We start from the raw sequence: 12,249 nt of genomic DNA on the forward strand, positions 1-12,249 counted from the left end.
AGCCGATGCGTCGGCACAGAGCAGAATAGGTCGCGCCGTCATTGGGCAATGACGTGGATCCTAAGAGATTTCCGCAATAATGATTGTGGAAGGGCCGCAGGATGAAGTTTATGCAGAGGCCGCACAAAATTGCAGCATGCTGCGATTTCTCTTCTGCGAGCTGAAAAATCGCAATTGATTTCCGCTTGTGGACATTAAATTATGTATTGCCATAGCATGCTATGGGCAGTAATTGCTGTGGAATTTGGAGGCGGATGCCCGCTCTGGATTCCGCAATGCAAATCCGGTCCTGCGCAGGCGGCCAAAGGCAGATACACCATTAGCGCGTTCATACGAGAAATCGATCGTTCGCATTCGCTGTATAAGTGACTGAGAACGCGGGAACGAGCGCTGTTTATACCGAACGATCAGTGAAGGAGCCGACAAAAATTATTATATCTGTATAAAATAAATGACGGACGAAAAGCGAACAAGCTATTGTTCCTCATTGCCTGCGTTTACAGTGAACGATTGTTCATTTCTGCTCGTTTTAATGATTTTTTGGGACGATACGTTTTGTGTAAAGAGCCCTAACAAGTGTGTTCACACAAGAACTGGAGTTTCTGCTGTGTCACGGCTCACAGAGCAGTCTTATCATCCGGCCAATGAGGAAGCTCCACTGGGAGAGAAGAGGTTAATCCTCCTCACACTGCAGCACTGATAACCCGGGCGTGTCCCGGGCTCGTGTGGGCGGGGCTCTGCTGCTAGGGCGTGGCGAATCGGGGAGGAAAGAGACGACGTAGCCAATCAGAGTAAGAACTGTCAGGTGGGCGGAGCTACAAGTAAAAAATAGTCCGAAGTCTCCCGGAAGAAGAGGTGAGCAGCGGCAGGAGGCTGTGGAGACAGGTGCGTACAGTGTGTGATCACATGACTGCTCACCCTATAGATCACAGCTATGTGCCCCGGCTCTGCCATGCAGCTCTTGCCTTCACCTCCTGCTGTCTGTGCGGATGCTGCCGCTTGTCTCACTGGCAGTATAGTAGGGGGTCAAACTTACCGAGGATCACATCAGCCTTGTGGCTGTCTTCAAAGGGCAGATTGTAAGACTGTATAATAAGTGACCCATAGTAATGATAACCCCCATAGTGGCTGCTTAAGTAATAATAACCCCCATAGTGGCTGCTATAGTAATAGTGTCCCCCAGAGCGACCATAGTAGTAATAGTGACACACACACACACGGTGGCCGCAGTAGTAATGGTGACCAACCCCCACGGTGGCCGCAGTAGTAATAGTGACCAACCCCCACGGTGGCCGCAGTAGTAATAGTGACCAACCCCCACGGTGGCCGCAGTAGTAATAGTGACACCCCCCCCCCCCTTCCCCTAAAGGTGGCCGCTGTAGCAATAGTGACACCCCCACCACCACCCCCTTCCCCTAATGGTGGCCGCTGTAGCAATAGTGACACCCCCCACCACCCCCTTCCCCTAATGGTGGCCGCTGTAGTAATAGTGACACCTCCCCCCCCCCCCCTTCCTCTAACGGTGGCCGCTGTAGTAATAGTGACACCCCACACCCCCTTTCCTCTAACGGTGGCTGCAGTAGTAATAGGGACACCCCTCGCCCCCACATGGTAGCAGCAGTAGTAATAGTGAATCCACCCCACATAGTGGCAGCAGCAGTAATAGCGACTCCCCCCCCACCCCCCCACCCCGCAGTGGCCATAATAGTGACACCCCCTCCCCCCACAGTGGCCGCAGTAGTAATAGTGACACCCCCCCCCCCCCCCCCCCCCCACGGTGGCCGCAGTAGTAATAGTGACCAACCCCCACGGTGGCCGCAGTAGTAATAGTGACCAACCCCCACGGTGGCCGCAGTAGTAATAGTGACACCCCCCCCCCCTTCCCCTAAAGGTGGCCGCTGTAGCAATAGTGACACCCCCACCACCACCCCCTTCCCCTAATGGTGGCCGCTGTAGCAATAGTGACACCCCCCACCACCCCCTTCCCCTAATGGTGGCCGCTGTAGTAATAGTGACACCTCCCCCCCCCCCCCCTTCCTCTAACGGTGGCCGCTGTAGTAATAGTGACACCCCACACCCCCTTTCCTCTAACGGTGGCTGCAGTAGTAATAGGGACACCCCTCGCCCCCACATGGTAGCAGCAGTAGTAATAGTGAATCCACCCCACATAGTGGCCAGTAATAGCGACTCCCCCCCCCCCCCCCCCCACCCCGCAGTGGCCATAATAGTGACACCCCCTCCCCCCACAGTGGCCGCAGTAGTAATAGTGACACCCCCCCCCCCCCCCCCACGGCAGCCGCAGTAGTAATAATGACCCCTATTAACAGTGACTTTTCCTCGCTCCCTTACAATAGTGTGGCCTCGGTAGTAGCAGTGTCATGTCCCCCAACCTGCCACAGGCACCTCAGTAGTAATGGTGTCCCCCCACCATGGTGTCCCCTAGTAACAGTGACTGAATTCTTGATGCGATTTCCATGTGGATCTTCTGGAAGGGGTCACACACGCCCCACATCACTCTCGCCTGTGTGAAGTTAGCCTATTTTAATCTTTAAATTCGCATGAATGTTTCTTTTTTTTCTTTTCTCTGACTGATGGTCTGAGCTACAAGAATTGTTGCACGACTGATTTTTGAATGATGCTTTGAGAATCGCCCATTATTTCTGATGACAAGCAAAAAGAGTGCGATATCGGTCTGAGAAATGTTGCACCCGCCCGCATGGATGCCCCCTGAGCACGATATTCTCACATGAGTTTTGTATGTTGCAGGTCGCACAAAACGCACACGGAAATGGAACCTATGATTTGCAGTGGGTGTACCCGCATGTGCGAGTCTCTTCTCGCAGTGGGAGTAGCAGGGTCCCTTTTAGGAATCCTTTTAAACGGGCGGATTCTCCTTTGAGCGAGCGAGTGACGTCACCGGTAGCTCGTTCGCCGCTGTGCGCTCTGTTTTGACAAGCCGATACATCATTGGCTCGTTCAAAGCTGGATCGTTCAGTTTCTGGCATTCGCTGTGTAAGTGATGGAGAGCGACTGAACGAGCGCCATTTTTATGCCTGCATACGGCTACACTCATATGGGAGAGCGCGATATCGGGCCAGGATTCTCTTGTCAATGTGTGTTTTACCGCCAATCTGAGGCCTTTTTCATGCAAAATCGGCTCACATCACTTTTGTGAAAATTGTGATCCTCTGGCGCTTGTTTCACGTGCGTCAAACGATCGGCCAGTGTGCCCCATTGATTTCAATGGGCATCTGCACATCACACGGCATGCGATGAGTTTGGCTGCCCCACTGAAAACAGCGAGTCATGTGTTCCCAAACAATAGGACATGCAGCGCTTATTCATTTTTTTTAACAGTATCACGCAAGTTTTGTGCATCTCGCAGGACATAAAACTTGCGCAAGATTGGCGCTCATGCGAATGTATCCTTAGGCTGCTGTTAGAACGGTTATTGTTCAAAAAATTGTTCAAATACACGTTCGGTCTAAACGCGGGCCGACGAATGAGTGCCATTCATTTTATGTAGGCGAATGAACGACGAATGAGTGCCATTCATTTTATGGAGGCGTAAAAACAATCGTTGGCTCGTTCAGTTCAAACAGCCTTGAGCAAGCCAACGATGTCTGTCTAAACAGGCTGCCCGAGAGCGGTGACATCACTCACTCAAATGGGAATCGTCTCGTCTAAGAGGACCCAAAAATGAAAGAAGAGTGAAAGCTACTCGTTCATCGTTGTTGGCTCGCATGGAGATGTAACGATTATTGCTCACTTTAACTCGTTTTGAGCGATGATCGTTCCGTGTACATTCGCCTTTAGTCATCCGGCATTGTATGAAAGGGTCTCCTTCCTCTGGTCAGAGACTGTGCCACGCAGAGGGCTGGTGGTGACACATAATACCGGGCACAGCCTGCAGCCGTTGGGTGACTCAGAGTAGCTTCTGAGATAATGAGGCTCTGGTCAATGTGCAGCGGTATAATTACTCTTCTCGCAGCGTTGTTGGAGCCGCACCCTACTCTTGTACTGCCTGGAATAATGCTCTAAATGCACAGAGCATGTATAGATACACTATATACTATAACATGGTGGTCACCGCAGCTTCCATAAGAATCTTCATGTACTGAAGCCTCATGGTGATGGATCGTTCATTAAAGGGATTGTCCGACCTTTTTTTTTTTTTTCCAATCCCCCCACATGACCATTCTGCAAAGGGCCGAGAATCGGACAGCTTCCATTGACTGCAATAGAAGCCGTCCGTGCCGAATCCGCACAGAAACGCAGCATGCTGCGATTTCTCCTCTGCGAACGGAAAATCGCAAACGATTTCTGCTCATGTAGAGGAAATCGCATTTTGCCATGGCATGCTATGTGCAGTATTTTGCTGTGGAATCTGGAGGCTGATACCCCGCTCTGGATTCTGCAATACAAATCTGCCTGTGTGCAGGCGGCCAAAGGCCAGGTGTCTTCTAATCGTGGATGACCCCTTTAATATTTGAGCCAATGTAGTATTACATGCCAACCATCTGTAGCAAACATAAAAGAAAGGGGGCTCCGTTGTAGTGCCATCCAGCACAGTTAGTCCCGGCGTTTCTCTCCCATTCCATGCCCTTTAAAATGACCCTTTTGCAAATTCTCCACCTCCTTGTTTGCTAACCATTCCTTTTTGGAGGAAGGTCCTGAATATATTCTCTCTTCCCAGTAGCAAAAGGGAAGGTGCAGTCAGAGCTGAGGCCCCGTCTCTCCATGGGCCCCATAGAAGTTGCATCGTCTGCCTCGATGGCACGTATGCCCTTGGCGACCATTCAGATTGGTCAGGTCTGCAGTAATGGGAACTGTTCTTATTGATTAGCTTTCTATTCTAGCAAAAATCATCAAAATATTGGCGCTTCTTTGGGTAGAACAGGTGGTGTTGGCTTACAGTGATGGGGGTATAAACTTGGAACCACAAGTGCTAACCACTGGGCTACCTTCAGTGTTGTTCAAGGAGGCCAAATTGAAGATCCTGATTTATTTATTTTAACTCTTATAAATGTTAATCGGAATCGGGAGTCCTGATTCACAATTATTTTTAAAGAATCACATCGGTGACTTCCAACCCGATTATTTCAATAATTGCCCAAAACTAATCCGATCTTCCGTAGAAAGCAGTACCCATGTATCAGGATGGCTTCAGGCCGTGTTCACACCAGTTCACACCAGATTGCAACATTTCCGTTTTTTTTTCTTCAACATTGCGGTCAATGGAAAGCGATACATTTGTTTTACATTTTTTTTCGGTGTAGCTCCCACAATAAAACCGCATCATGGAAACTAAAAAGCTACATTGTCTTACATGTGCAGTTTTTCTCTCTGTTGCTGTTTGCATTTTAATTCCTCTTTCCCTGAATGACCGTCAGAGTAGGGTCCCATCTACATTAACTCTTTCCAATCCAATTTGTATCCTGGTTTTCCTAGGGGGCTTACTCTTTTTCTGCTGTTATACAACGGCGCTATCTGCTGGCTAAAGCCAGTACTGCATGAGGTGACACGTTGGATAGGCTCCGACAGCAGAGAGGCTGGCAATATACAGTAAGAGAACCCCAACGGGCGTCTTCCGACATCAGAGCTGTACAGCCTTAAATCATAATGTCTTAAGACGTCATGCAAACATTTAACCCTTTCCAATCCACTGTCTGAGTGCTGTGGACACCTTTGTGCTTGCTGTGTATTGTCGGAGTATACATGTATACATGCACCTGTACATTTAAGTTATTTGTAGGAAGTGCTGACTGAATCGTTTTTTTTCTGTGACTACCATTTACACATGGCAAATTGTCACTAGTATGGGGGGACCAATATGATTGTTGACTCCTATCCAGTTTGTGTTTGTTGGCGGCACATCCCGTCTACACGGGGAGAGATGCTGCTGACAAAAGAGCGTTTGTTTTGACCGCATAAATGTTAAGCGTCGTCTTGTTTGTCGGCTAATCGAGCACAAATTTACGTAGGCTGATGATCGAGAACTACCGTTAATTTGCCCGATAGTTGTCCCATGTTATAGATATCAGTAAGTTACCCCTTTTGTTTTCCTCCCATGTAGGAACAGCATTGTTTCAGAGTCTGGGGTCTCTCAGACTTTGCACCTCGTAGCAGCTGCTACCGCTGTAGTAACGCCCGTGCCGACAGCGCTATTTACTTTATGTAATATTGACCCTGTGTGTTTATTTATCTGGGACATTGACTTCCGTAAACTTTGGTTGTGTTGCTAAGTTCAAAACTTTTCTGCTTCGACACTTCATATATATCCTGCCTCCGACGGCGGCTTCAGCACACCCCATTAGCGCTCAAAAATAATGTTCGAGCGCAATGCTGCGAGGCTCCCATTGAAACCATTGGGAGTATTATATTACGATTACCGCGGCCTTCAAAACGTTGCGGTAAAAAAGTCTTTGTGCCACTTGCCTAGCACAGTCTGAGTCCTTCCCGCTGGTCTTCGGAGTTCCAATAGCTTACTTACAGCCACAGACAGAAGATCGTTTTCTGGTAACAGGGTTTGTAAACCCCGCCTCCAGGAAGGGATGGCTCTGAATTGATCTCTAGCGCTGCAGCTTAGCCAATCGATGCTGGAACTCCACCCCCACCCCCGTCAGATGGATCTCCGCTGGTCAGCCTGTCTGCTGGCTCCTGCAACGCCCGTGGACAGGGGGCCTTATACCAACCCAGGCCACTGCACTATGGATAGCGAAGTTTACTTCCTGTGCTGTCCATGCTGACAGCGGCACCTGGAATCAGCTGATCAGTGGAGATCCTGGGTAGTGGACCCACGCCAATCGTCTCTTGATGATAGGTCTTCAATGGAAAAGACACCCAAAATCCTAGACACCCCCTTTAAGGAGCGCAGTTCTTAGTGGCCCCTGCATAGATCCTTACTAGTGAAAACTTTTTACATTTCTATGGCCCCCTGCACACAGGCGGAAATTCTGTGGCGGGATTTCCCACAGAATTTCCACCCATGCCCGCCTGCATAGGATTGCATGACAAAACACAATCCTAGGCAGACGGCCGCGGTTTGTCTGAAAATACATGCGGAAAACAAATCGCGGCGTGCTCTATTTCTGTACGGGTCTCATGGAGGCCCGCACAGAAATGTCACTTCCAGCGCCCTGGCTCTGCGCATGTGCCGGCTGGCCAGCAGCTGGCACATCACAGAGCCGGAGCCGCGGGAGAAGGTGAGAGCCGCACTGGTCCCTGCAGGGGCGTGGGTCGGGTCCCGCTGCGAGAATTCTTGCAGGGGGTCTGACCCGGCCATCTGCAGGCGGCCTAAGACAACTGGAACTGTACTTTGTTTCCTAGAGCGTGTGTTTGCGGGCGGGGGGTGGTTGTCATACGGTAGTAACAACTGTTTGGTTACCTAGCACTTCCAGACGTACTATCGGGTATATTTGCTCACTGTGTGTCACTTGGCATAACACAACCCATTACCTACGCTTGTATGAAGTAAGTGAACCCTCTTCAATTGGCTGGATTTCTGCTTTTGATTACTAAGATGTTGCCTTATTGTGTTTGCCTATAATTGTGACAACCAGGCCACATTTCATTGTCAATTAATGCAAAAATTCAGATTATGCCAAAGGGTTCACTTACTTTGTTAAATGAATGTCTCTTCTGTGTGTTTAGAGATTGGGCTATACTGTTTTGTCTAAGCGGATGTATAATAATAAAGTGCTGACGACACCACATTCACGGTGGCTTCATGCCTCGGCCCCTCTCCGTCCTCTAACAGCAGGTGCAGGTTGTACATTTTGTTTGCCGTTTTATTTATGTATTATGCAAAACGTGTTCCGCCAGAGGACATTCTAGATTGTTCTGGCCTCGTGCCACCGCCATCCACAAGACACATTCTCCTGACAAATCCCTGATTCATGGGGTCTCGCTGGCCTCAGAAATAAATGGAAAACGAGCCTGCTTTGGGCCGGGTTCACCCCAACGCTGTGCATTCCATTTTTTTGGCGCCATCCTAGGACCGGAAAAACCAAATATGTTGGATTTGGCACTTACTGGACCCAAATGGCGACAGACAGACCCTATTCACTATGAAGGGGTTTGTCTGGCTTCCGGCATGCCCTGTGGTATTTTACAAGCCAACATGGTGCAGCATGTTTCTTTAATTTGTTGCCATTTTGTGCCAAATCTTTGCCAATGGCTTCAAACTGAGCGTCCAGCGCAGATGTAAGCCTAGCTTATTAGACTTCCTATCCTGTTTTATTTGTTTTGTATACATAGTTGTTCAGGAGTAGAAGAAAGATACCGCCTGTTTCAGAAACGGCGCCACTCTTGCCTATGGTCAGTGGCTGGTAATGCAATTCAGCTATGTTTGCATGGAGGTGAACTGCAGTTACTGGCACAGCCTTGACAGGAGGGGCACTGTTGCTGGCAAAAAAGTAGATCTTTCCTTCTTCAGCTGTTTTCACATTGTTTTGCTGTCCGGCGCTGGTTCCTTCTTGGGTTCCCGTCTTCTATGGAGAAAATGGCATAGTTACGAACACTTGGATGGAACCATAGGGTTCAGTATATGAGATAGACACCTTTTTGGCTTCTGTTTGGAAACTCTATAGAGAAGTTCCATCCTCAGTGCTTTTCTGTCCAGTGTGAAAGATTTACAAGGATGGAAACTGAAATAGAGGTCAAAGAGGTCTCCATCTGATATACTGAACCCTATGGTTCCGTCTGGGTTTCCGTTCCTATGCGGTTTTCTGAATTAAAGGAGATGTCTCGAGGAAGCAGTGAATTTTTTTTTTTTTTGCCCAGTCCCCCTAATTAAACATACACTACTAATTACCCCTGTAAATGACTTTCCTAGCTGGTTTCTACTTACCGTTCCAGCGTTTCAGCAACTTATAAAACTTTTTCCCAAGATGGCCGCCAGCTCTTTTCGCATCGCTTGCTGTAGCCCGACGTGCGCGCTCCCGAGACGCTACCAGCTGTGTCTCCATGGCAACCAGACGCCCCGCAGCCGCCGACCGGACCCCTGGAGTGAACACGGCTGACCTGTCACCCACCGCCAGGCAGAAGGTAACCGGCGCAGCCCCCCCCCCCCCCATCACAGCGGCAGCCCCCCCGGCCCAGCGACAGCCCCCCCCGGCGCAGCGCTAGTTCCCCCGGCGCAGCGACAGCCCCCCCGGCGCAGCGACAGCCCCCCCGGCGCAGCGACAGCCCCCCCGGCGCAGCGACAGCCCCCCCGGCGCAGCGACAGCCCCCCCATCGCAGCGACAGCCCCCCCATCGCAGCGACAGCCCCCCCATCGCAGCGGCAGCCCCCCCCCGGCGCAGCCCGGCGCAGCGGCAGCCCCCCCGGCCCATCACTAACCAGGACAGCTGGACGGCGGGACAGCTGGGCGGCTTCTCCGGACAGCTCGGCACCTTCCTCTAACAGAGGAAGGTACAGAATGGCCGCTCCAGCGCGCTCCCGAGCAGTGACAGCTCGTCTGCGCATGCGCAGAAGAGCTGTAGCGGGGAGCACACTGAAGCGGCTCGTGCTGAAAGGAGAAGACCGGACTGCGCAAGCGCGTCTAAAAAAGCAAGCTGCCAGCGAATTTAGACGGAACCATGGAGACGAGGACGCTAGCAACGGAGCAGGTAAGTGGAATAACTTCTGTATGGCTCATATTTAATGCACGATGTATATTACAAAGTGCATTAATATGGCCATACGGAAGTGTATAACCCCACTTGGTTTCGCGAGACCACCCCTTTAATTAAAGAAAAAAAAAACTTTTTATAATTTCCGAAACATATGCAAATCATAACTTTTAGTCATCTGTGTGGGCACTATTGCTTTCCAAGTCACTGAATTGACGTTCTTTCCCCTCCCAATCCAGCCTGCTTGTGGCTTACCTCGGCTCCTGGTGTTACTGCTATCCTCTATGGAATCTCATGCATGCTCTACAGCCGCGATCTCCTTATATAGGCCACTTCATTGGGTTCTCCAGTCAAAAATACTATTGATGACCTATCCTCAGGATAGGTAATCAATAGTTGATCGGCTGGGGTCTGCTGCTCAGGACCCCTGTGCTGGCACATGCTGTCAGTGCCGCAATAAGAGGTCGGAGCGGAAGCATCCGTGCTGACCTCCCATGTAGTGGCCAGCACTGGTAACTGCAGGCATGGCTCTCATTGAAATCAATGAGCCGTGCCTGCAATTACAAGCATCGGCCACTACATGGGAGGTTGGTGCGGAGGCTTTTGTTCCAAATACACAGAGGTCGGAGCTGAAGTCCCCATGCCAACCTCCTATGTAGTGGCCAGCACTTGTAACTGCAGGCACTGATTTCAATGAGAGTTGTGCCTGCAGTTCCCAGCATCGGACACTATATAGGAGGTCGGCACGGAGGCTTCCGCTCCGACCTCTGTTATTGCGGTGCTGACAGCAATAATTTGGGCGATAATCTCCTTGTGTAAAGGTACCTTTTAAGATTGTTGCTTATGTCTTTCCTCATTGGCATTAACACACACCTGAATGCTCCAGACCAGCAAACTGCCAAAACATCTGCTTTTATAGAGGTTGTCACACTAGCTGGCTGCTACTTACTCTCTTAATTCCTATGGAGGCAGAATGAGTGCTGTTTTTCTTAAATAATGACACTGTGTAATTTTCATACGTTGTTCATTTGAGATCGTTCTTATCTAATTTCAAGACCTTTTAGGGACCATAAGTTTTTATGTTCTGATGCGTAAAACCATAGAATTCAAAGTGGGTGTACTTGCTTCAGTTTCATTGTTTTTTTTTGTTGTTTTAAACAGCAACATAATTAAACAGAAGCGGACTGAAAGCATTCCGTTTAATTGAAGCCCATTGAAATCAATGGGATAAAAACAGAAATGTTCAATTCTGTTTTAATTCCATTTTTTTGGCTACAGAAATGGAACCGGAAGATGGAAAGCCCTAACGTAGATGTTAACGAGCCTTCCACACTTCTACTATAAATGTGTTAGTCAGACAGAGCCCCAACAATTCATACACTTTCTAGTTACTGTTACTTGTGCAGCAGATATTCCATATCTTGTTTGTTTTATGTTTGCAGCATATAGTCAGTTGAAGCTCTTCCTGCCCTGTGATGTACTATTACATTACAGCAGATATGCAGTTGGCACAAACTGCCAGAATTCTATGTTCTAGTGATGGCGCAGGAAGGGTATGGTTTCTCCTTATAGAGAGCAGCTAGAATGTGAGAGGAGACTTATAAGGCTCTGCAGGCCCCTCTGGGAAATTTATGCAAATAGAAAGATGAAACAATGCCTCTACAGCGCCACCTATAGGAAGGTAATATTCCTGCAAGTCAATGTCAGACTAAAGTTTTTTTAATTAGGTTTTTTTTATTGTTTATGTCTAGAAAGAATCTTCAGAGACAACAATGTGGAATCCCAATACTCCAGGTATGTAGCTTGCGGTCTGTATTGCTCTATACCTACTGTCACCCGGATATCTCGTTTATAGCTTATTTTCCTGATCATGGCTACGCATTAACATAATCCGTTTTCCCACATTGTCTCTATAGAATCAACTTACTTGGTAGAGTTATACACAGAATAGTTTACGCCTTTTCCTCATGGGGTTTATACAGATAATCGCGTCCTTACGAACAGGTTCCATTGCAGGAAGCTGTTCGGAAGTCCATTTGTTCGTATGTTGGAACAAATGCTTGTATGGAGGGGGATTGCTGGGTTTTTTTTTGTTTTTTTTTTACAGCCTACACCCGGCTGCAACAGCTCTGATGTGATGTGACAGTCATCAGAACTGTTAGCCCTTTAAATGCCACAGTGATGGCGGCATTTAAAGGTTTAACAGTTCCAATGACCGACGCGGCACATCAAAGCTGGAAGAATCAGCCTGCACCCAACGTTCGGGGGTTCCGTACGGCCTCCTGCGATAAGAGTTGCCCCCGGTTGGCAGGCACGGCTTGATAGTCTGCCTATCCGGTCACTGCACAGTATGATGTAATGCTATAGCATTACACCAAACTGCAGGACAGGCTGTTCGCATCTTGCGACATTCGTAACTCGAACATTCGCAAGTAGGGGAACATCTGTAATTTAATTTCTCAGTCAACGATCCTAAAAGCAGGTTTAGCCCTTGGGCTGGAGGTGAAGCTCGGACCTGCCGAGTCTTCCAGTTCTGCGGTGCTGAAGTAGCTAACAGTAACCTTGAACTCCGGTTCAGGGAAGAGGGGGTTGAGTAGCATTCTCTAATTTAATAATTGAAGGTGTATTTGGGACT

The 12,249-nt window shown here is 49.0% G+C and overlaps 1 protein-coding gene across 1 annotated transcript in view; it reads left to right on the forward strand.

Moving 5' to 3' along the window:
• The first annotated feature begins 795 nt into the window (after positions 1-795).
• PRR13 (proline rich 13) overlaps positions 796-12,249 on the forward strand; it is a 30,833-nt gene continuing 19,379 nt past the window's right edge. The window contains exons 1-2 of the mRNA XM_066584248.1: positions 796-885; positions 11,366-11,408. Coding sequence (XP_066440345.1) covers positions 11,387-11,408 — 22 coding nt within the window. The 5' untranslated portion in view covers positions 796-885; positions 11,366-11,386. The remainder of the gene's footprint in view (positions 886-11,365; positions 11,409-12,249) is intronic.

The sequence above is a fragment of the Eleutherodactylus coqui genome, chromosome 1 (assembly GCF_035609145.1).
Source record: "Eleutherodactylus coqui strain aEleCoq1 chromosome 1, aEleCoq1.hap1, whole genome shotgun sequence".
Taxonomy (NCBI): Eukaryota; Metazoa; Chordata; class Amphibia; order Anura; family Eleutherodactylidae; genus Eleutherodactylus; species Eleutherodactylus coqui.